The 25,451-nt window shown below is 38.9% G+C and overlaps 2 protein-coding genes and 1 long non-coding RNA gene across 20 annotated transcripts; 1 reads left to right on the top strand and 2 right to left on the bottom strand.

Annotated features, from left to right (window-relative positions):
- Nucleotides 1–1,525: 1,525 nt before the first annotated feature.
- Nucleotides 1,526–12,993, bottom strand: LOC111252490 (putative ATP-dependent RNA helicase DDX5). 4 transcript variants are annotated; one of them, XM_086993566.1, is made up of 8 exons: nucleotides 12,819–12,992; nucleotides 11,469–11,627; nucleotides 10,600–11,214; nucleotides 10,206–10,416; nucleotides 9,741–9,927; nucleotides 4,860–5,038; nucleotides 4,380–4,654; nucleotides 1,526–1,550 (listed from the first exon to the last, which is right to left on the bottom strand). In XM_086993566.1, the coding sequence occupies exons 1-7, from the start codon at nucleotides 12,839–12,841 to the stop codon at nucleotides 4,505–4,507; spliced, it is 1,524 nt and encodes a 507-aa protein (XP_086849692.1). In that variant the 5' UTR covers nucleotides 12,842–12,992; the 3' UTR covers nucleotides 1,526–1,550; nucleotides 4,380–4,504. The 4 variants fall into 4 exon arrangements, with proteins under 4 accessions (XP_086849692.1, XP_022666221.1, XP_022666222.1 ...); XM_022810486.2 differs by lacking the exon at nucleotides 1,526–1,550 and adding an exon at nucleotides 2,325–4,143; XM_022810487.2 differs by lacking the exon at nucleotides 1,526–1,550 and adding an exon at nucleotides 2,325–3,587.
- A 38-nt stretch (nucleotides 12,994–13,031) lies between these two features.
- On the top strand, nucleotides 13,032–20,140 carry LOC111252259 (phosphatidate cytidylyltransferase, mitochondrial). Of its 12 annotated transcripts, none has more exons than XM_086993571.1 (10): nucleotides 13,057–13,136; nucleotides 13,766–13,817; nucleotides 14,165–14,365; nucleotides 15,285–15,402; nucleotides 15,862–15,920; nucleotides 16,053–16,235; nucleotides 16,921–17,031; nucleotides 17,747–17,869; nucleotides 18,261–18,356; nucleotides 18,447–20,140. In XM_086993571.1, exons 1-10 carry the CDS (start codon nucleotides 13,072–13,074, stop codon nucleotides 18,609–18,611), a joined length of 1,173 nt encoding a protein of 390 aa, XP_086849697.1. In that variant the 5' UTR covers nucleotides 13,057–13,071; the 3' UTR covers nucleotides 18,612–20,140. The 12 variants fall into 12 exon arrangements, with proteins under 12 accessions (XP_022665552.1, XP_086849697.1, XP_086849696.1 ...); XM_086993570.1 differs by having other exon boundaries at nucleotides 15,790–15,920; nucleotides 16,053–16,220; XM_086993569.1 differs by having other exon boundaries at nucleotides 15,790–15,920.
- LOC111252261 (uncharacterized) lies at nucleotides 19,417–25,130 on the bottom strand. 4 transcript variants are annotated; one of them, XR_015330592.1, is made up of 5 exons: nucleotides 25,116–25,130; nucleotides 24,866–24,957; nucleotides 20,998–21,156; nucleotides 19,879–20,008; nucleotides 19,417–19,631 (listed from the first exon to the last, which is right to left on the bottom strand). It is a non-coding gene; the product is annotated as an uncharacterized LOC111252261 (long non-coding RNA). The 4 variants fall into 4 exon arrangements; XR_015330594.1 differs by having other exon boundaries at nucleotides 24,866–24,949; XR_002674141.1 differs by lacking the exon at nucleotides 24,866–24,957.
- Between the last annotated feature and the right edge of the window lie 321 nt (nucleotides 25,131–25,451).

Genomic DNA, 25,451 nt, shown 5'->3' with positions numbered 1-25,451 from the left:
GTCTATCTAGCCAAAAACTAATTGTTAATTACTTAGTCTCTATAAATTGTCTTGCTCTTTTTATCTGACTTCCTATCTTGATTTATGTTTAACCAATCACGTTTAAGCTCTTTTCTGCGGCTCCCTGGGCGTACCTCAGCCTTGGAAGGTTTTTGTGTCTTCTGCAGCGCACATGAACGCTTGGTCTGTTTAATGGCCAAAAGCATGTCCATAGCACTTTTTTATATTTTTTTTCTATTCTATATTAGTTTTTTTCAACAAATGGATCAAAAACTAATATAGAATAGAAAATCAAAAAAAAAGGTTACCAATTAATTGGAAGATAGGACTGGCAAAGAAAACGCCACAAAAAGTACACAATACCAAAACAGTATTTTTTTTCCTGGAAGCTCCTAAGGCTTCGATAGCCATATTTCGTTAATACCACCTCAGCAGGAGAATATCGCGCGTACAAGTTGATAGCAATAGATTTATATCGGAAACAGAGAGGTATATCGATATTTATAGGTCTTTGTTGTATCTGTGTGAATAACGTGCAACGTGTCGCTGGGTGGAGTGTTTAAAATTGAAGCACATGATGATCTGGGTTCGAATCGTGGCGGAGACACACCGTTTCGTGCTGGGAAATAGTTGTCTGACGTAATAATCAACGGCTTTCTTTCTAGCTATGTGCCTTCTGTCAAGCATAACAAACGTAAAATTTAATGTTTATATGCTTATCGCACTACCCACTACGTCGGTAAAGGATGTATTCTTCATTTTCAAAAATTTCCAGCATTTTCTTAGGTGAGCAAGTAGCAGGCTGCCTGGAAAGACTAGGCTGCCTGGAGGCGATTTATCATACATATGAGTTCAGCATAGCAACTGTTAGTTATATATTTAACCTAGCTATGCGTTTAACTTTTTCTTTCCTCTATCCTTCCAAACAAAATTGCCTGTTGTATATCGCACTAAGCGTTGAATCCACCACTAATCGAAAGTGACATTACTTATATCACAGACCATTCCGTCTACTTCAGCCTTTGACGTGATAACGCAAAAGACTACTTGCCACCCTATACTATAAACGAAAGATTACACAAGGTCTTTGCAGACCAAGTCCTCTATTTTCGGAGTTTTCTAAGGTGGTTGTGAAATATACGTATTATCTAAAGAATGCTGAGCTTGAAGAGTGACTACCATGTTTTACGCGATCAATTCTCGTGTTAACGACTTCATCCGTTTAAAACAAGTTCCCCAAGGTCGAAGCGATTCTGTTCCGTTTGAGACAAATTCCACAAGGTCGAAACGATTCTGTTAACACTTGCGTTGAGCACCAATTCTTTTCCATGTATTATCTAAATTTAACAGAAACCGCCAAATGAGTCCGAACCACGCAGTCCCAAATGCGAAGTCGACATCTCAGTCCAAGCACGTGAAGACGCTATGATTGACTGTCTGAATATCGTCTGCTGATTATTCCGCATCTAATGCACTTCGCACCACAAGTAAATTCTCATATTATTCCATTTAATTGAGCTCCTAGTGTTTATAACAACACTTGTTTTACCCTGAAAATAGATATATTTGTGTGAATTTACACTCTAACACTTGCTATCAATAGGATGCAAAAAGTAATTTTTTGTCAGTAGATACTGCTGCTACAAAGCCAATGTTAAACATAAACATTATACTAATCGAATACATAATGAACATTTTTTAATACTAACGGATGTCCCTGTAATGTGTTGACTGAAAATCAGAGACTTTGGAGCCAATCCGGTACGTTCTAATACCTTTGGTTATATCAATCATTAATAAAATACTGACTTTTATGGGCAAGGGCCAGGACTGTAACTAAACAAGTCTTCAGCCTCTGTGTCATTTCCGAAGTGCAACTATAATTGGATATTAAGAAATAAAGATCGCTTAAAGCGACCCAAGTCTGATGGAAATCCACTATTGAATTCAAATCCAAGTGTGTAGTCAACTAAGATGCAGATAAGTTTTGTTATGCACACCTAAAGGCACTTGTAAGTCTGACTTTGCTCGATTCCTGTTTAGTGAAGGTAAATAAATCAAAGCTCATTTCCGTAGTCTGTTTCAGATATGTTGTAAAATATTCCTATTGCTCTTATTAATAATTTTCAATAGAAGAGGCTGGTGAATTATGGTAGGCAAATCCTGCTTTAAATCCTCACTTAAGTAACCGTTAACCACTGTGATGCCAAGACGCTTAGCCACAACTATCTACACGCTGGAAGACAGTCATACGATCCATTCCTGCATTATGTTCGATTCTTTCTAGTACCAAGAGAAACAATAATAGCAATACCAATGCGAAGTATTAAAAAACAGAATTTTCCGAATATAATTTTTATTTGTCGATGTTCGTATTACATTATTACCGTTTCCATTCAAATTTACGTGCTTTTTTACTCTTTTCATGTTAGCTTTTTTCATCAAATTTTTTGAATACGTTACTTTTTCGTTCCTTATGGATATTTATCCCCTGCTCCTTCATAGCAATATATTCACTATCTTGCTACTAATATGAATTTACCTCAACCACTACGGTGAGGTGGCCCATTGGAATTCGTGTATACGAACACAGAACCAAATAACACAGACCACACGTTATGAAGTTGCCTTTAAGCAGTAAATACCCACAACCCATGCTTTGTTTGCGGATTCATGATGATTCTGAAAGGTCTGCCTGCTTTTGTCCGTTTGCAATACAAGCTCACTGAGTGAGAACTCAGAGCAAAAGACAAACCAGTTTAACCGTTTCAATTACTCCCAGTTTAGCCATCTCCATTCTTATTCTGATGTCAAAAAAATGCACAGTCTGTCAACTGCATACAATGTTGCGTCGCTTGACGATAATCAGTACAACAGTAGTTATGATATTTAGATTATACTCAAGCGTTTCCAGTATAATATATATCGTACGCCTTTTAATGCAATGAAATAATAATCATGATAATAATTAAATGAATTCACAATTCATAAACTGCAGTGTTTCTACAAAGTAATAACCGGCAACAATACGAAAAGCCAATACGTTGACTAATCATCCCAAACAACACCCCCGGCCCCTGTTGTTGTTGTTGTTGTCAGTTCAGGTTTGCCTACAAAGTGTTGCAAGGAAGACTACGATTCAACAATCAATTTGTTACTTATTCATGTAAATTGAAAATAATCGGCGCGTGATTTCGCGTTTGCCACTATGAAAAACTTTTTTTTCATTTGTTACCTCCTTTTTTAATTACCTATCGAATAAAGCACAGGTGATGATTTACCTGTTTACGCACATGTTTGACTGAACTGACGAATAGGCTAATATCCGTAATAATTGATGAGCGCGCTTTTATGGTGGTTGTCAATAGTCTATTTTCGAGTAGCATAATTATGCCTATGTATATATATATATATATATATCTTTAATGTATATTTAAATCGTTTATAATGAACTTAGAATGATACTGTTGTACATAATGTGATGGGATGATTGGTTGTACACAGTGCAAAGCGCCGATTGTAGCCAGGCGGATCGCGTACGCTCCGTGCAAATTGAACGTCCAAGGAAGCGGAGCTACTTATTCGCCCTGGTTTGTGCAAAACGTAGCCGCAGCAGCGAACAAAACGAGGATTTGGAAGAAAGTAAAGGGGTAATTAAACTTGTATTCTATTTGTCACTTCAATTAGACAGAGCAAATCTCGAAAACAACGACACTGATGTCCAAGGTCTGCAGTAGCGAGCAATTCATATTATGCCGCATAACATACCGTTAAAGTTTGTTTTCCCTCTCTCTCTCTCTCTAATCTCTCTCTCTCATATATATATATATATATATATATATATATATATATATTAGGTTATTGTATTGCCTTCAAGTGGTTATAATTATTTATATTTTCAATTACTCATCGCTGCCGATTGACGCTACGTGTGCTGTTCTTTTTTCGCTTTTTGCTGTTTGTGTGTCTTAAAATTCTTCGACTAAACTTGTTATAGGCCTATGCTGGTTACCTTGATTATTAGTAAAGTAACTATATAACAATAATAATAATAACTAGATATTTTCTCCATTCGTTCGATTTCCTCAGGACATCATGATCCAAGGGCTGTTATGTCTTTGCTGTTATATTGTTCCCCTTAACCTGAAATATCGGTGAGATGCAATTATCGTTGAAGATACCGAAATAAGGTTCACTCTTACATTTTTTTTAAAAATCACTGTTCGAGACATGCTTATAAATCTTGCGGCAAGGTTATTAAATTATTTGAAATTCGGTTATTTAAATTCGATCGGAAACATGGCAAGTGCTTCCGTTACAGCTAAGCCCCTTCTCTATATCATACTCTGGCTTAGTTAAAGGCAAAAAACATTTCGCACCTTTGCCGCTTGAACGTGTTCGCAGCGTCAGACATCTACTCTTCTCACTCGTTTGCTGGTCGCATCATGGTCCGTGCATCTGCACTTCATACGATGATCGTCCAACTTCACACTCATGAGTAGGTCTACCACCTGGGGCGCCCGTTCGAGTAGCTACTGCTGCCATTACGGTATCCACCTCCACCATTGCGCGACGGAGGACCTCCCCAACGGCGTTTTGCCCCACCATATCCCTTGGCAGAGTCCGCCAGCTCAAAGAGCTTCGGGTTTATCACCTAAACAGAAATGATTACCAAATAAATTAGCATTTAAATAAATCAGGCAACAACCTGCTTTCATCAATCTCCTAATCCTTATCCAACAAATGACGGGATTCAAAGCATCGGTTGAATCATATTCAACCGACAAGTGATTTTAAGTATGGAAAAATAGGTGTTAAAATTCTATACATGTAAATATTGGTAAGCTCTTGGTGTTTACCTGTTTTGCTTCCTGAAGAACATCGATCAGCTCCTGCGCCTGTTTGGCGTTGTTTGATGTAAAGAATGTATAGGCGGTTCCAGTTTTATTAGAACGTGCTGTTCGGCCAATACGATGCACGTAGTCCTCCGAGCAGTTAGGGTAATCGTAATTGATCACAAACTTCACGTCGTCGACATCTAGAATTTCCCATAACGCAGCCCACGCCAATGAAGGCAGAAATTTCGGCCAAGTACCAAATACCAGCCAACCAAGGCCCCATCGACCGCCAGCCACAATGTGAGTTTAACATCCCACCAAACGGAGGGTTGTACAAAGACACAATGACAAAACGGCTCAGCATGTTAGTAATTAAGTTGCACTAGAACATAGAATCGAACAAGAACGCTTCACACCAACAGCCTGAGTCGGAGCTAGGTTGAAAACAACGAACATTAATACCCGAACGCAACGTTATATCAACGGTATGTGGCGAAAATCAACATGCGGGTTGATAACTCCAATTTGCAACGAAATCCTACAAATCATTGAGAACCTTCAAACAGGAAACCACCTGCTTAAACGAAAACGTCGAAGTTGACCAAAAACACTGAAAGATTCTTAACGAACTGGGTTATCTAAAGTACGGCCTGTAGCATCCAAAAAAGCAACTAAATTACTATTTATATATTTTTAGAGACACAGTATTCAATCTTTGATAATATATGGTTCAATCTGATCGGCATGCAATACAGCTGTTAACGAGTCACCCTACGAAGAATTATTAGTATACCCCTCAAGGGCATATATATTTTAAATATTTCAATTTTCTAAAATTATTTAGAGTTTAGACAATCAAAGTGTAACTTATTTTCTTCGCTTTTAATTAGCAAATTGCGTTGAATTTTCATCGGTGCTTAGAAATCGTTAGCAAAATATAACTAATACGTTGCTTCGGTAAAACCAATTCAAATGGTAACATTGTTTTTTTTTGGTGTTCGAATATGCACGACGTTCTCTTTTCCAGCAACCGTTAACGAAATCATGAGGGTTATAAGAGACACTTATCAGTGTCCTGCTGAAGTTTATTAAACTATCATCAGATCATAAGAGGTAATACATTTAGTTATTAGCTTTGCGAAGTTATTTGATCTTCTCAATATATTTGGCCGGAGAGGAAAGACTGGCGTGGAATAGACACTGTTCCATATGTGGCCTGTTTTTCCTCTGTCATCATCTTCCGTTTGCTTTCTCTCTCTCTATTTAGTATAATTTACCAAGAGTTACGCTGTAAAGTGCTGTTATTGGAATAAATTGTCAGTAAGAAGAATTTTTATACCTCAAAGTTTCTATTGTATTCGCGCTTTTAGAATCTGCATCTACTATTGTTATTAGGTGTCTAACGGGCTTACCAGAAGCTTCTACCAAGCGCCTTCAAATGCCGCGGCGCTGAGAAATGACTAACCTCAGTATCTTCGGAGAGAAAAACAAATGGAAACTAGTGAGAGAAAGAGAGAGAGAAAGCCAATAAACCAAAGGAAGAGTAGTGTCGACATTGGTCTCCATGGGAAGAGGATGGTCTGCCAGTTTATGTGTCAAAAATGATGATGAATATGAATATTATAAAAAGAGATACAGAGGGGAGAGAGGGGGAAGAGTGAACCAGAGATAGAGGACGTACCTGCTGCCGCTGCTGCTGCTGCGGCCATGGGCAGATTGGCAGAGCCAGACGTTCGTCGACGACGTTGTCCCGCGAGGCTCCGCCCAACCGTGATCAGGGAGGAGCATCACCGGATGGCCTTCGCCCTAACGCCTAACGCCTTCTGGCGTCTGCTGCCGCCTCACGGCCGCTGCGCCAGCTACCGCTAGCTTCGTTCGTCCGATTCCATTCGCTCACTCATCACAACGATGACCCCCACCGCCGCCCCTCGCAGTCCGACCGCTTGGCCGCCGCGTCCCGGGGCGCCACAGGGGCCGGAGATATTTCACCGGTGTCACCGACTACGGCCAGCGGCCGCAGAACAGCCACCACCGATAGGTTATTCTCTTCGTTTATTACCACCACTATTACTTGGTTGCACATCTCTCTCTGTTGTGGAATAGGGGTAGCTCTCTTCTCAAGAGCCGTCGTAAGCAAAACTTAGCAACAGAACTGTTCGGTTCTCGCCTGCTGCTCGCCGCTGACAACAATCCTCTCCCTCGACAGGAAAAACCAATGACCGCTGCCTAGGCTGCCTGTCCTAAGCCGATCTGAGTGAGGTAAGGTCAGCACGCGTTTCCGCACGACGAGGTAACGAGATGTCCACAGTCACACACACGCGTCAAAAATAGATCAGGCAGGTCGTTTAGAGATGGTTGAGCTGGTTGAGGGCTCGAGCCTTCTGTTCGCAATATCAAAGCAGGGCCCCATTTATATTAGCCATAGGCCTGATTCCTCCGCCTTTCTCCACTATCTGATCGATAAGATCCGGCGCGATCCGGTGCGGCCTCGGGTCAGGCCTGGCCAGATGACGGCCATCCAAACGAGCCACACACACGCAGTCACACGCTCAGTCTCGCAAACACCGATCAGCATCAGGCATCACTCGCCGAGAACGATGGGAGGCGCAAGGCATAGACACAAGGGCCATCGAGATGGAACGCCGTGGAAGCCATCAGGAACGCCCTCCTGTAGCTCCGGATAGCGAAAAGGGCCCGGGACCGTCTGCCGTATCTCTGACTGTCGCGCAGGCTCTTGCTGAGGCACAACTCCGACGCGCCCGGGTACCCAACTAGACCCTGGGGGTGGTAAGGGATGAGGATAGAGCATGTGTCTAGACACACCTGTTTTAATTAAAGATCCTCGTAGTACTTTTATAGCAAATGAACTTGACTATTTCTATTTCACTTTAACATGTTCCAGAGAATGGGATCTGATGTTTCAATACAATAGGGTAAAAGGATTCGCCAATGTCAAGAGTGAAGAATTTTTGGCCTAAGCGTTAAATGTCAGAAAAAGGTCATCACAATCAATTAGTAAACTAGCTCTCAGTCTCCTGCCAGGCCCCTCAGGTAAGTGGGTACCCCGTGGGCGAAGAGGCAGCTAACCCCACGTGGTCGACGGGGGTCGTAGACGTAAGGGCTAGCACAACCGCTCACGTCGGCTGCACCTAAAGACAAGACACGGCCAGTAGCACACACGACAGAGCAACAAATCACCTCTTAACAACAGAGCGACAGAGAGTACTATTGGCAGTAAAAAGTAATTAACAGGTCACAACATTTGCTTAGACAACAACAACACCTAGTTGGTGGCGTCAACTTCACCCATGTTTGGCAGTGCATTCTATAACCTAGTGAGAAGAGTGCGCTTCTGGGTTAAATGAGATTAGATACGAAGGATTAAAATTAATAAGATAAAACAGCAGTAACAGAAACAACCAATATTGATATACCTAAAGACTTACGTACTACTGTAATGTCAAAGTAACAGAAATATTCTATGACTCGTCTACTGCTTCATGGTACTGCTGTGAATACATCACACTCCACACTTCCTGTTAGACGAAAGATATTTTCTACTGCCATTTTTTGGGTTAGACCTAAGTCCTGCGCGTTGCGTCTAATAATAAGTAACTCGTTCTCTGCCATCAACATCGCTCTATCGGCGTCTGCTGTATCGCTTTGTTGTTCTTGCCGTCCAACCGTGGCGTCGATACCAACGCAACTGATATTGCGGTTTCACTCGAAACCGCCGAAGACTTCGCTGCCTTTAGAGTATCCTCAAAGTATCTTAGTTCGTAGGCTCCCACGCGTAGTAGGAGCTGACACGATTAGCTACGAGCCTGTGAGTCTGCCCTCGTCTGCAAGTCGGTCCTCAAAGGATTTCGCTACCGCTAAATCGTCAGTGATCGACAGAGTATCTAGGTCTAGACGAAAACATCCGTAATTTCTATTCATATATAGACAATACACGAACGCATCTACACACCCACATTCACAATCTCGAAAATACGCATACTCGTCTCCAAAACAGTCAGCACGCTAAAAAAAGTAATCTTATGTACAAGTTGCGGACTCTACATTAACTATATATCCTGAGTAGGAAGTGTTGAAAATAACATTATAGCTTGCTAGATGAAAGTAGCAGATGCTCCCACTGCCTTCACAGAAATCAGCAGTTTTATCAATGACAGCTTGCAGCACAAATCCAGGAAGGTGGCTACCACACCGTAAGGAAAAATGTTGCCTACATTTGCATTTTATATGCCTGTGATTACTTTGTTGCATTCCAAGAAATATACTAATTATGCTAAAGTCTAGGTAAATTAGAGTAAGCGAAGCAACGGTCAAGCAGCAATCCATGAATAACCTTTCAGCGCCTAATTTTTTTAAGATCGCTCCATCTGAAGAAAAAATGGTTGCGGTTTATTTCTGCGCTGAAAGTTCAGAAAACCTGGTGATACGGAGATCGATAGGATGACGTTATCAGCAAACGATAATCTTTATTTTCAAACCATTGAGTAGCTAGCTTGCTAAACAGATCTGCCTCAAAGGATTTTATGAACAGGTTAATGAGCCTTGATCAGGTTTGACCTACTGGCGCTCTTAAGACCATATAAATCAATCTAAATCCGCCGCGAAATGTGAAAATTGCGGAAGTCAAATCTCAGAGAGTGCATATTGTAGAGAAGTGTTTCTAGGTAGTTAGGTGGTACTCGGTAGAAAATCTTGTGATTAACATTCCGGACCACTATGGAAACAGTGTTCACCCGTTTAAGCGTCTAAAGTGGCTACAGATGCATGAAACAATACGGACAGCCAGCTGTGATTATTGTAAATGACTGAGTGTTTTTTTTGGCTATGTAGGGCATGTTATGTCCGACTGTCGTGTTTTTATGCTGGTATCAAATTATTACTAACCGAGTCCTCTGGCCGCGACATCGGTTGCTACCAGAATCGGGCTTTTGCCACTTCGAAACTCGTGAAGCACCCAGTCACGTTCCTGCTGGGCTTTATCACCATGGATACACATGGCAGGCCAGCCATCTCGACGCATTCGTCGAGTGATCTCATCCACTTTTCGTTTCGTCTCGGCGAAAACGATTGTCTGCCAACGAGAAAAATCACAAACAATAAGGAATCGGTGAAGTTTGTTCGTAATATATACGCTTTTATGTAGATATAAAGCTTTCTATTGGGATTAGAAAATGCCGTTGTGCTCGTATGACCATCAAATCCAGCATTCTTTGAAGCTATTCAAAGCTAGGCTATTCACACTCTGGGGGGAGCGAACAGATTAAATGAGACATTTTACATGAATTCTTCCCAAATCTACAAATTGGTAGCGAGATTTGTTATTGAGTAATATTTCTTATTATCCGTTACCTTATTCTCTTTCTCTTGCATGATCTCCTCGAGTAGCTTAATCAGTTTATTGTCCTTTTCTGATTCAGAGCATACATCTATGATCTGCAGAATGCGGTGGTTGGCTGAAAGTTGAAGGGCTCCTATGTTCACCTGAATATAGTCTTTCAAGAAGTCTTCTGCCAGACCCTTTACTTCTTTTGGCCACGTTGCTGACCACATAAGCACTTGACTGCAGAATAACCAGAAACGAGGAATTGAATTATAGAGACGTTGTGAACTTCGTCAATATAGTACTAAATAATGATTGAGGAGCTGAATAACAAAAGTTAAAGGTTAGCTAGTAGAGAAACCGATATCACAAACCAGTACACGTAATTATAAAAGTATGTACAATCTAAAAGACTGTGCTTACCGATCGGGACGAATCTGCTCAATGATTTTACGAATTTGTGGTTCGAAACCCATGTCAAGCATACGATCGGCCTCGTCGAGCACCAGATAAGTGCATCTGCGCAAATCCGTCTTTCCTGCCTCAAGGAAGTCAATAAGTCGGCCAGGCGTAGCAATACAAATCTCGACACCCCGTTCAAGGTCGCGAATTTGGGGCCCTTTTGGCGCACCTCCAAACACGCACGTATTACGAACACCCGCTGGGCGTCCAAACGTGTCAGCAACCGTCTGAATCTGCTGGGCAAGCTCTCGTGTTGGAGCCAACACTAGTGCGATAGGACCATCCCCACGTTGTAACTTTGGCTGGTTCTGGATGTGAATGATTGCCGGTAGAATAAAAGCCAGAGTTTTTCCGGAGCCAGTTTGTGCAATGCCCACGAGGTCGCGTCCTGACAGCGCAATCGGCCAGCCTTGAGCCTGAATGCATGTTGGAGCCTGATACTTCTGCTCCTGAATAACACGACACACATCATGTGGCAGAGCAATTTCATCAAACGTTAAAATCGGTTTAGGACACTGGCGCCCGGACAGGGTAATCTCGTTCATTTGTAAGAAATTATCGATATCACCAGATGATCTGCAAACAAAAATAAGTAACAACGTTAAAATGTGGCATAACATTACTATTAAAACCTTGTTCCTATTGAACAGTCTATAGCACTTCTTACCTGATGTTCCACTGTTGTCCGAATAAAATGATTAGATGTTCGCAGCATTGTCGATTTTGGTATCATACGACTAATACTTATTTAGCTGTTTCACAAGAGCATAACGCTAATGTCTATTAAACATCAACACCAAAATAGAATTTCTTAGTTCAGTTAATCTCACCTATTGCGAGTGATTTCGTTCTCGCGATAGAAGTCCTTCTGGAATGGGGGAAGTCTGTCCATGTCCCATCGCGGTTTTCGGAGGGAACCACCAGGTTGACCCCCACGCGAGGATCCGCTGCTGCGGTAGTTATCCCGACCCGAGCTGCTGTAACCTCGGCTGAAATGGTTCAAATGTCACCAAATGAATATTGCGTAAATAATGCCACATTCATTGCGATAATTGTGTTGAGTATATAACAAAGCAAACATTATGTTTGCGACTCGTTTTCTCCCTCATATTACAATTTATTGTACTAATGGAATGTCAAAGAGTCAAATTTTATAATTGATAACTGGTCGAAAATAAACCAGTTGAATCACAAAATCGGAGCACCGTATGTCACAATTAAATATGTCACTGTATTATTACAATATGAATGATGTCTAGTCCTAAATATAACTTGATATAACCTGATTAACAGCGTAGTTGTCTAAAATTTCAATAGTTTCCTTAATGAAAAGTATTAGCATAATAATTGCCACATTAGTGACACTAGATGTGACCACATTCGTTATAAAATATAAAGGGTTATTTATAATAAATAGAAATACAATGTAAAGATTAATTTGGTGATATGCCCAGACAATGTAATACTATAACCAGGAGCTCAACCAGGAAATGAGAAAAACAGCATAACAGGATTGCCAATCAATACTTCTGCTTGGAAAGCTAGCAAAGGTGAAAAATAGTGCAAGTAAATATAATATATATATATATAGACTATATATATATATATATATATATAGACCTGTTTTACAGGACCGCTTGCTATAGACTGCAACAGTAGCAGCGCCGCAGCAGCTCGGCCGAAGACGTCGTCGTTCCACCCACCACTCCATAACGACGAGCAAAAGTCCTAGTTATTATTCGTCTTGTACAATTACAACCGGCAACGGTATTAGCAGCGATGTTAAAAAGCGATCGAATGCCCACAGAGACAATTTTGGGAAGAACCCAGCCTTATCTTAACTATTCCACGTATATATTCAACTCATTAATTTGGACATATTAAATTTAGTTAAAATGATAGCTTCCTCCCACACAATCTTGGCATCGTACAAGACAACCAAATGTCACGGTGCGGTACATACCCAAACAATTAAAATCCTCATTCTTATGTAACTAAAATTTGTGGCCACCAACCCCGCTTAAAAGGAATGAAAAGAAAGGAAGCTCAGACGTGACACTCGAGAGGGCTAGCTAGGCCTAAGCTCTAAAGCTTAGCCGGCGTTAGTTGATCGATCGCAGCAGCATAATGATCAACATGTTCGCTGTTGCAGTCAACCTATTATTAAAGACAACACGTACCTGCTTGAGCTTCTGTACGACATACTGTACGAGTTGACGAGCTGGACGCCTGCTGTATTTTCGAAAAACACACAACACAGAAACGCAAAGCAGCGAACACGAATGAACAGAACAGAAACACCTTTATAGACGATGTTCCTTCACAGTCAGCAGCAAAGCCACTACGGATCAATAACAAAACCACAAAGGAAAGACCCAGCCGCCGCTAGGCGGCGCGTTCGCTGCGGAGAACCCGTGGCGCGCTAAATTTTGAATGAGTGGATCGGCAGAAACAACGCGTTTCGAACAAACAGCCGGGACGAAAACACGAGTGCATATGTATATCGAACGATAGGTTTTTACATACGAGATAGTTGTATTAAATGTGTTTAGCTCCGTTCCATTTTCGTAAATGGAGAATACGATTCGAAGGGCTCAAAACGTGTTTGATCAAAAACACAAAAGCGGCTTCCTATTTATAAATTAGTAGTCTGTTCAAATTGATGTAAAAAAAGAGAATCAGTGCCATGTTTGACCTGTGAACGTGATAAAGTTCGAATGGTGCTTAGCTGAAAAAGAATTTGGCCTAACTATAGCTTTAATATACTAGTTACGTATTATTTGTACCTTGTTAATTTAAAATCTATCGTGTACCATCTTAAGAAATTCCCTGAGGGAGAACAGCAAACTTTGGGAAATGCATGGATGAGATGGTTAACGACATCTTATTCGGAATATATTGTTTACCACTTAGGATCACGCAGTGCACTGCATGAGCAGACCGCACAGCTTTAGTGTTTATCCTCCAATTCTGTCACTTACTAATTTTAATTAAAACTGAATAGTAATAATGCCTTAAGTTATGTAGTCAATATCATACAAAAAAAATGAAACGTTCAAAATTTATATATACATGTAAGTGATCAGCCAGTTCTTTGATTTATATTTAACTAAAAAACACTTTGCAGGTCACAAGAAGAGATTTTACGTCCTCTCACATACTACTATTCTTATGCACAGGTGTATCAATAAAATTTATTATGATGTAAATGTCACCTTTATAACAACGATGAGATTGTATCTTATGTCGGACTATTTGTGCTTTCGAAATTAAAATTTGGTGCATTCCCCTAGGAATAACGATGGAGACGAATGACAAAACTGGAACATGAGTGTACTTGAAGTGAATATTGGTTATAAAAATGCAGTGATTTAATTTTAAGCTACTATCTCATTATTTACATTGTACATTATAGTTTTAAAGTGAGATCCGTGTTGCTTGCGTGAAGACACATAATGAACAAAAGTAAGAGTGATTTTTATTTATTATGAAATATATTTGCTCTTGGTTTGTTGTTAAATTTCAGTTAAACACTATAGAAATGGCAGGCACAACTGCAGCACTTCCAAAGGCCGCAGTAGTCTCTTCTCACTGGACCCGCCAGTTACTGACCAACTTTCCGCCAACAAATATGGCCTTGGCCTACGGAAGTGCCGTATTCCGACAGGCTAATAATGAATCTCCAGACAATATGCTAGATGTCATACTTGTCGTTGACAATCCGAAGGTACAATAGACACTCACAATGAATTATGTCCACTTTAGACTCATTAAAAGTGAGCAAAATTACATTATCAGTTATCCATTGATATGTAAAATACTGGATTTACATTTCACCTAGAGCAACAGACTACAATTGATAGTGCAGGTGAAATTGATTAGCCTAAGCTTTGCTAAGATGATGGCATTAAATAAGGTTAGAAGAACAAAGCAAATGTGGCATTTGCCATTGTTCTATGGGTTATACTTAAGCTTAGCCTAAGCGATTAATTGATTCTGTTATTATAAACGTCGACGCCGGCTAAATCGTTTTTCATCATTAATAAAATTATTATGTTGGGTCGTCCTCATGAACTTAGGAGTTTCCCACTTTTCTGATACTTCTTTGTCTAAGAAAACTTCTATAATAAGGTTTTGCTATAATCTTAAAAACTTTCATGGTTGTCTTCTTGAGTGGAACAGCTTCTCTGCCCAAACTTGATGCCATTTCGAGAAGTATAAAGTTGGGCTTCAGTCCATAAAATAGATGTAGCCCCTTTATTTGGTCGACGTTGTCAACGCCATCTAATGCTAGGCTATAATAACCGAAGGTGTATGTTCCAAACACTGTCAAATCCCAGGCTAAATATGCCGTTGTAGGTTTCTCTTAGTAAGCTATCATCAAACCTTGCGGTTCCAATAGGAGCCAGCACATTCTGGTGCATTCAGATGAAATGACGTTCAGCCAATAATCGTCATGATCAATTAATCTTCCAGAAACCATTTCAAAGCTTAGAAGCTCACGTTTCTATGTATAGTCTTCTGCAGAGTATTAGAGCAGATTAGAAAAAGAGTCGGAGCAGAGACTCTTACAGATGCTGCCAGAGCAAACTTGTTGTCCAGCTCAATCAGTTTCTAACGGTACTAGATTTGTCCTCTTTCTATAGACCTTCCACATTGAGAATCTGAAACGGAACAAGAGTCACTACTCCTTGGCAAGGTATCTCGGGCCTCGCTTTATCGCGAAACTTACTGAAATGCCTGCATACGTGTACTACAATACAGGTAGCGAAATGTTGTAGTTTGTGGGTATTAGTTAATTCTACCACCTTTTAAACAAACGGTATGCTAAATTAATGTAACACATGCGTGCTAGAATTAATAGAGTGGACTTAGGGCGTTTGGACGATTAAAGCTTGTAAGGTGCTCTAATTCATGTCATTATAATTGCCGCTTAAAAATAATCTTATCGATTCGTGTTCCCTTGTAGAGATGACTTCCTTTCTTTACCTTAATTTAAGAAAAAAAACGTTTTGTACTTTTTTTGTCAAGATGTCATGCTGTCCATCTGATATAAGATGGCTTATTAATGTCTCTTTCAGTTACGATGCAGTACTGCAGTACTACTGAATACGTTATGCTCAATTAAAATTATTTTTTGATGACTTTTAGCTGTTCGAATTGAAGATCAATTGATAAAATACGGCGTCATTTCTAAGGACCGCCTCATTTCTGATCTGCTAGATTGGGATGTGCTATACGTTGCCGGCAGGATGCAGAAGCCTGTTAAATATATTACGCCTGTAAGTAAATTTACAGTTTGATCATGCGTACGTATTTGCTCTCTTAACGCTAACAGAAATGATCGTGAAAAAGTTAAAGGTACGCATTCAGTATCGAAAATATCGTTTGACCCACAGTTGATTTCAATACAGGTCGATGCTGAAGTGTTGAAGGCGCAACAGATAAATCTGAACAGTGCGGTACATGCGGCCTTACTCACGTTACCCGAGACGTTCACACTTGAGGATCTCTTTCTGCGAGTAACTCGCCTCTCGTACGATGGAGACTTCCGTATGATCTTCGGCGAAGATAGGAACAAGGTAGATGAAGAGATGGTATGGTATCCCCTGCTTGTCTAATAGTTCGCTTAAGCATAACAGTGAACTTCTAAATGTTCACACTGAATAACAGTTTTATGTACTCAAATATAGTTAGATTAGTTTTTGCTGCGTTTGTGTTACGGGTGGTTTCGAGGTTTCACGCATTTTCTGTTGAAACTGATGAGTACACGAGGATGGCTACAATACCGTGTAAGTGAAACAAATTGTCGACTTCTTCAAACGTGCTATTGATCAAGTCGAGCATAATAGTTGTGGCTTTAGTAGTAGCACAGAAATAGTTTTCTCTGCTACGGGAATGCGTTGAGTCATGCAAGCTTATGATGATATCTAAAGCAATTTGGAAGCTTTTGAGCCTCTGGTTATCCTTAAGCACTGTTTTGCGATGTTACATATAAGGGCTGTTCTATTTGTTTGACTGGTAAAATCCGAACAGAAACGCTCATTTTTGTTCGGATTGTTGTTAGTATATGTGGATATTCACTGAAGAAGGAAGTAACTGCATTGATCTTGTAGAGATAGACTTATCTACCTTTTCTGTAAATAACGTGCTAGAAAAAATATTATTCTTTGCCTGCTAGGAGGATTTACATTATGAACAATGTGACAGACTCAGCCAGTGAAAGGAACGCAATTTTTGTCAATAACAACATTTTGTTACGTTATCTTGTTTCGCTGGCAGATTTCAAATATTGTTAAACCAGCAGTTGGGGATTTCACTAAACTTTACGCGCCCGTACTTCAAGCGATGAGCACCATAGAGTGGACAAATGGAGCGAATAAGGTTCAACAGGTAAACCGCATGCCTAAATGAATTCTACGTCACTTATATCATCGAAGGAAATAACAAACTAATGTTAATAATCTATACGTACAGAAACTGAACAGTATAAGTATTTAACGATTAGAGTAGATTGTAGTACGTCGTGAATTTAATAGCATTCAAATTGTACCACCTGAATTTTTGCCTAACATTTTTGAGGGGATCACCTGGCATTCGTAACCTTAGTAACCTAGTAAAAGCCAATCTCTGCAGGTTACTGACTGCAGAGGTTGGCTTTTACAAATAGGTTATGAATTTCGAAATGAAACTCGAAAGAAGAACGAACTGTTGCTGCAACTGGGTTCAAATATTGGTGACTAACAAGATCAAAAAGCACAAATGAGGCGTGTGCAAATAAAAAAAGGAGTATCGGTCGTTAAGCAAAGCAACATTCTAAATCAAAACTATCTCTTTCGTGATTTATTTCTTAAACATAAGACACAGTAAGACCTGGCAGTTGCATAGAGACCCCAAATTTAGAAAAGCCAAGGTGACGTGCTATATAGATCTTATGAAAAATTAACAGATCAGTTTGCTGGAACTAGAGTTATTCGGGATTTTTCTTATTACAACGAGTAGTTTTTGCTGAGATTATATAGGTGTGAGTTGTAGATATAGGAATAGTGTTTTTAAGTCATATCGTTACGAGCTAATAAAGTTAATGCCATTATCTTGTGAACAACAGGACCTTTCGGAACAAGCGAGACTTCATCATTTAGAGTTGTTACCGAAGGCTGTACAGCATCAGCTGATGACGAAATGGAGGCCCGGCGAGAATCGTCACAAAGATGTCGAAGATATTCTCAAGGTATACCAATGTCAAGCAAAAATTAATATAGGGAACACATAGATGTCTCTCCTATTGTTCGAGGCCGATATACTGTATAATAAGAAGTTATCTCAGAAGACAAATTTTTTTTTAAATCGCATAGGTCATTGAAGATTTCGTCGGAGTTTGCTGTCTTTTGAGGTAATTTTTTTTGGTTCAAAGTATACATCTGTACACACCTGAAGATGCTTTATAGAATAACTAATGGAAATGATTTGCGTGAAAAGCTGGAAACTCTGCAGCTCGGTATCCCATTGGACTGCGCATTCTTTTAAAGGTCCTGTAACAGATTCATAAATTGCTTTTTTTTTTTTGCTCTATACATTTTAATGTTATATTTACACTTACACGAATCCTCTCGGTGCCCCAGTCGATCGCGCGCAACCCGGCATCATTGTGTGCTGAAGTTGTACAAGAAAGTGTTCGAGCAATAGTGTGGAGCTCCGCCCTCAAACAAAGCATTAAGGTAAAAAATTTACTCTTGTGCTAGTGGCATTTAATTATTGGCTAGTACTATACATACAAAGAGTAACATATGTCGCACCATCGTCTACAGGGTTTGGTGACGTCTGGCCCTTTAAAGGCTTTAAGCTACTCTGCATCCAAAATATCGAAAATGATGATGAGTATAGGAATCTGGCCAACTAAGGAGCCGGTCAAACATATAAAACCAAAAATGACGCAGGAATCAAAACGGCGTGGGACTTCACAATTGCCGTGAACGTAGCCAATACACTTCATTAATAAAAAGCTGTTGTTGTTATTTGATGCCAATTGATTCAAGGAACAGTGCCAGGAGCTTGCGCCTTATAGCTAAAGATTATTGCTGTACGATCTAATTTTCTGAAGTTACATGGTTTATATAGTGTTTCTACATTCTCCAATATAGAACGGAATGAATTTAAAGTACAGTCGTAGTAGAAGAGTAGTGTAAGATAGTTTGTGATGTATGAAATGAGAATTGTTAATTGGCATTGAATGTTATTTAAATATGATGTATAGAATGATAATTGTTAATTGGTATTGAATGTTATTTAAATATGATGTATGAAATGATAACTGTTAATTGGCATTGAATGTTTTTTAAACATGAATTCTAGAAAAGAATTAAGTAAAGTCAATTTTTTGCATGTAAAACATACATATTTTCTTTGTTGGGATTACGATTGCGATTTTTTAAGATAGGTTGGCCGTCAAAATTAGCATGTTACACGAACTTACTTTTGCTTTTGATTATATTTGTTAGTTGCCATAGCAACCAGTGAGTCTAGCGGCATTTTGTATTTAATTGTTGAAGATATATCTATTCATGCAATGAATGCATGTAATAATTCATTAATAAATATATTTTTTTTCGATATCTTTTGTAGGAATGAACAAATCAAGGAAAATTTCTTTTGTGAAACCGATTCTGCTTTCTGATTAATTTTCAAAAGCACCTAGTGCTTAATATTGTAAAACTACGCTTTATTTTAACTCACGGTGGTTGTGCTCCTACATATAAAAACAAGTTACTACACAAATCGTTGAAATTGAAACTTTTATTTTCCAAATAATCCGAACGAAGAAAATATCATCCTGTTCAGTCCATTTCAACTCTAAATTCAATTAATTATTTTAGTTTCCGTACACACTAATGAAAAAAATCGCGCATAACTATGCTCCGCAGACGCTATCATTTTTCCGTCACCATGGAGGACGTGCTTCGTGTTCAGGTCTGCCGTACAGCTTACTCTTACCCCTGTAGTAAAGCAGATTATGTTGACACTTTATAAATAACAAATAGTAAAAAAATAACAAGAATCTAGGTTATTATTAGATTACAATTTGGAATGCGACATCTAAATGTTGCAACAATATTGAGTTAACGCTGACAATGCGAGCATACGCTAGATCTGAACAAGTTTGCTAGATTTATTTGGTCCTTTGTTATTTGTTGTGACAGGGTAAGTGCCGTTGTAATTGAACTGAAATAGGGAAGAACTTACCTGTAGCGAGACATATTATCGTTGGCCTGTTTGTCATACCACTCTCCAAGTCCTAAAGCGACGAAGATTAGCGGCGTGAATTTGATTTTTCTAAGAATTCTAAAAATACTTGGAGAAACATCCATAGTTGCTATTAGTGTGTTCACGTCACGACAATATGATGGTGTTGGGTTGATCAACAAAGTTCCGTAGACGCCAAACATCAACGAGATGAAATATGTTAATTGAAGTGTATAGTAATAAAAATTATGATCAAATCACAGGTTGCAATTCATAAATTACTTAAAAGTGTGTAGTTGGAACTAGAACAGTGCTCATTTGTTTATTAACAACGCCACTTATAGACAAAACACTGAATTAAACCACGGTAAATTAAACTCAATTTTTTCATATATAGAATCTACTCGTTTTCAAGCTATGAAACGAGCAAATTATTCTGCTTAACCCCTTCTAATAAATAATTTAATAATTTAATAAATTCCTATTGATGCAGATTTCTTATCAATGTTATAGTTTTTCACAAAGTGTCACACATTTCTACCATACACAATTACATGAGTCTGCTGTATTCACCATAAAGTGTTATAAACGTTCTTTTTGGCGTTTATGTAATTGAACTTGAAGTTAAGCTGAAGTTTAATAATTGGAGGAATAAATCTTGATAGCTAAATAAGTTGAACGGTAGAAATCCCGTAACTTTTTAGATACTGTCAGTGAAGAAGTGCTTGTTGCGGTTGTTGCTCTCCATTGATAGCCACTTGCACTCTGCAATTGTGTAGGGGTACTAATGGATGATTCCGTTATACAAGTCGAGTAGAGGCTTAACTCTCTCGTCTTCACACTAGGTAATGAGCCTTAGCTTTATCAGAATTAGTTTTATATTTATCATTATTAAATTAATATATGCTTATTGTGCAGCAGATTCTCACAAATACCTGGCACCAGCGCACAGGCGCATGATCTAGGGTACTGTGATTATACCCTTGGAAGAAATAGAACTGTAACCGATTCTTTTACATCATATACTTTACGCAAGTAAAAAGTGTATTACTCCTGCCTTTTTATAAAATATAGATACAACTTCGAATTTAAAAATTGTATAAATATATGGAAACTTACGAGATTAGCTCTAAGGTGTCCCCTGATGATCAATTGGTAGTCGTTGGATGCTTTGTAAATAAAAAAGCAGACAGGCGGATATTCGTCTGCTACGGATAAGCACTGGCGGCTAAATCATCACGTCATCCTTTTGAAACGAACGCAAAGATTTCCAGAACCCTGAAAATAAAATGCGCTGAAGTCATTATCTAAAATATTCTAAAATTTAGAGACGTTTTTATCACATATTTAAAACCGAGTCACTAATAGTACGCGATCTGCTCAGATAATCTCACAAGTTATAAAAGGAGCCAATTGCCCCTTCTAATGATCTGCAAAATTTTGCCCAATGCGTTTTCCTGCCCTATACGTAACACAAAGTATTTATTTTTTTAGCTGTGAATACCTTATGATTATTTCATAACTTTAAAATTGTCAAACTGAATCAAGAGGCTCTACCTTGATGGCGAAGTAGAAGAAGAACATTTAGCACTAGATGCCTTTTTTGCAGGTGTTTTTCTGATTTCAAGCTGATTTGATAAATGCAGCTTCTATTCCCTTCGACTTAGCGTTTAGGAAATAATATCTTTGGGTGTTAATAATCATTTACATCAGTTCTTAGCCACACGCAGTTGAATAGAAGATTTTCAAAGGGCACGAGCCTTGCGAGGTAAGAAGTCAGAAGCATCTCTTGGCTAAACCTTGTACTGATGCTTTTTTCTACTATGCTTGTTATCCTATATGTATCCACGAGTTAGAACATGCCTGACTTTGCATAGCTTGAATATAATTTGAATGGTTACGACGTGTGCGACTGTGAAGAAACTTAAAATACCCTCGTTTTAGAGCACTAAACTCAACATTTATGTATTTTTAAGGAGTTACTTTGTGTCCTGGAAGAAATACATAATGCTTACCCGGACTTTATGTCAGTTGGTTAACTTATTGAATAATTAGTACTATTTCATACGAGAGTGTGGCATTTCCTTTATGACCAAGCTTCCTGGTCAGCTAAGCCTATGCGCTGTATCTAACTAGTTTGAATATGCTTAGAAACACATACAAGCGACTTTGTATGTCGTATTCACTCGTCGAACAAATATTGATCATTTTCAAGCCAAAATTAGAGCAAATATTTTTTCATTTTCGAAAGTAATATTATTAAGCTGAATATGCGCCATTCTAATCGATGGTCTTTTGCGATTTTTTTTGTGACCCGATAATCCCATCACTGTGAACTTTCTGTGGTTTCTAGGCGAAAAACCACGACAAATGATTCTTGCATCGTTCTATGGAAACTAAATTAATATCATTAGAGGACTTCTACAAAGAGCGAAATGCATAATAGTCTGGTGGTGCATGATCTGGGCTATATGGCAGATACGTTAAGAGTTTTCAACTTAGCCCTTAGTTTCTACCGGATAACTAAACACGTATGTTAGCATTGCCAACGTAATGGGCGACGCTTATTCTATTCATTAATGCGGTCCATTTTTTCAATGGCCTATTAGCTGTTTACAGCAGAAACCCAAATTAATAGTTTTGTCAGGCGGCAGCAACTTATAATGCACGATTCCTTCCCAACCCTGCCATACACATAGTGCAGCTTTTTTGGCGTCAGTTTAGACTTTCCTACAGAGTGTAGAGTGTGCTTTTTTTTTTTTTCATTTGTCATATGTGATCTACTCGTCGTGACCCGTAATTAACCGCTTTAGAAATAGCTCAATTCCGTGTACAAAGTTTCGTCGATGGAAATGCGACCAAGTGAATCTCTTTTGCGTCAGTTCGGGTAACACTCAAACGCCTGGGTTCCATTTCTAGTCAAATTTCTTCTTCAAATGGTTTAAAATTGTTTAGTTGTGGATTTTTAATTTTTTTTTGCCGATTTTATGGCTCTTCGCGTGTCAGCTTTTTTCGTAATTGATCGACTACTACGAGGAGCATCATTCACTTGAAATATTCAGGAAGAAAACGATTAACCCACCTTTGGACCATTTTTCCAATAATGGACTTTGAGTACAAATAGCACCATCTTTTTTTACGAGCCTGGATAACATTTTTGCTTTCATTGCAATAATACAACGAATTCTGTACCTACTCTTCCCATTATTTTACCACAAACAATTACTATAATTTTATTTGTTCAACCATCTATAAAATTTCGCTTACGTCAAGCTATAATCATACCCTCTATTCCACAACATTAGCTTTTTAATAAGTCTCTTCCACCGACGGTTAGGTTACGTTCATTGTACTCTAGCACCGCTCCCATAAATCATACCACGAAAAACTAAGCATTGCTTCTCAATACATTAACGAAAAACTCCTGTCCATCAATACTCGTAAGATGTTAATCGATCTGGCAGACATCGTTTACATGTCTGTTAACCTCAATGGCACCCGCAGCAATATCATAACCAGCGCAGATGCTGTCAAAGAGCAGATGGAGACAACAGTTTTGCCCCTTGATAACGCAGTGTATCTGTCCGTTTGTGGTAAAAGCGTCAGCGTTCATACTTACCACTCATACTTCGAACTATTAATTTTGCTCTTACTAATGCTACCCAGTATGGGTAGTAGTACAACTAACCAGGACAGTGCTGCGTGAGGTAATCGCTATAAGAACTCTTTATCTTAATTGCGACTGCCTCTCCCCGTACACTCTCCCATGCCGCATCTTTTACCGGGGCCAGGCGCAGACAAAAGTCGCCAACCAAAATCCGCCGTAACGGTGACGTACCAACTCCGTCATTATAAGCAGAGCAAGCCCCCGGCAGCTTGAGCACCATACATTATCCACCCACTCGAAGAGGCCTACGTTGGCCAGTAGCATTGACTTACTGATCGAGACAATATTGCGTTTGCTTATGTATAATATACATGTATAACAGAATAGGATCGAAATAAAAACATAAATACAGTGATGATCATTAATATTTACGGTCAAGAGACATTATCTGTAATTATTATGTGTAATTGGGAAAGTGCTAGGATCAGAAGAATTGAAAAAAAAGCATCGCACCACTTGCAGTACATGTTCTCCCCTAACATTATCTGTCTTCATATTTATCAAAAAGAGAGCTCACACAATCAACACAAATTTACCCTTTACTGAATCATGGTCCTAATTAATTACCCATATACTGTTAAGGCACAGAACATCTTTTGACCGTGCCAGTCGGGTGCCATGTAAGAGATCGTTTAATTTCTATAATATCAAAATCCGATAGCTGGAAATTTGACTGCATCCATAGTTACAGTTAAAAATTCACATAGACCATTCATATAGACAGCTGTAATCTGCAAATGGGGCTTTACATGGGCTCAATGGTATGGGCCTTGGGCGTTTCGTCATAATGATGCTACAAGACTCAGTACTCTTTGCTGCTGCATTCGGCACTTTCAAGCTGGCACTTTGCAGCCAAGTGATACCTGCTACGGACTGCTGCACTCAAAGGGCACCTCATTTGATTATCTCAACAGCTGCGATAAAGCAACAGCGTACCTTTCCAAAGTAAAGATGCACAATTTACCACCGAATTCGAACAACGAAATTAATATAAACTATATTTTATTGATTATTAATACTTTATTGATGCATTATCCTTTTCGCGACTATTTGTGTCCTTCTTTTTTTCTTTACTTCGTTTACTTTAGGCCTATAGGGTGAGTAAAAAAATTCGAACCTAGTAGATAAACGATGCCTCCTTGGTATTCCTAGAAAGTGTTACATTTTACATTCATAAATGCTTATATATCTATAAAACGGGGGATGTAAGATGAGTTAGACAAATGTTAATTCCAATGAGTGATTCAGGAAAGAACCAACTGTTTTAATAATTGAAATTACATAGTTAAGATAAAAAGGATTCTGTACACATCCACTTACTACTAAGAAGTAAATACAGGACGACGTGGATTATTAGTCCAGGTACAAACGTCGTTTACTTATTCGCTTGTCGCATATTATATCCTGAAATGCTTATGACAAATTAAATTTACATTTTGAAAATACTCCATACTGAGTGCTTGTATCTTTTAAATCAAACCTAACTTCTTGGACGCGTCAAATTAGCACATAAATATTAGTTAAGCAAGTTAGTAAACAAAAACATAGATAATACTTGCTCATTGCTTACTTGATCGTAGAAGATAATTTTTAGCACTTTTGCTACTTAAGTCAATCAAACGCAGAAAGGAGACGGTACATTTTTTTGTAAGTGATTTTTACGCCGATAGCCTCGCCATGAATTTGTTTGAGCGATGTTAATTTTAATATATTTCTTCAAATTTCAAATAAACCGATCCAGTTGTTCCTTCTTCAGCAATAGATATATATACATATATGTGTTTCCCGTTATTTATCCATGTAAAGCAGACATTAGCCGTTGATATCTTGGCTTCTGTAGGTACCGTTCATGAAGCCATCCTTCATTTCACCGTAACTCGAGATACGCATATAGCTACACTCCTCA

The sequence above is a fragment of the Varroa destructor genome, unplaced genomic scaffold, assembly GCF_002443255.2.
Source record: "Varroa destructor unplaced genomic scaffold, Vdes_3.0 BEIS01000006.1, whole genome shotgun sequence".
Lineage (NCBI taxonomy): Eukaryota > Metazoa > Arthropoda > Arachnida > Mesostigmata > Varroidae > Varroa > Varroa destructor.
Note: the sequence above shows the minus strand (reverse complement) of the source record. Positions and strands in the feature narration are given on the sequence as shown.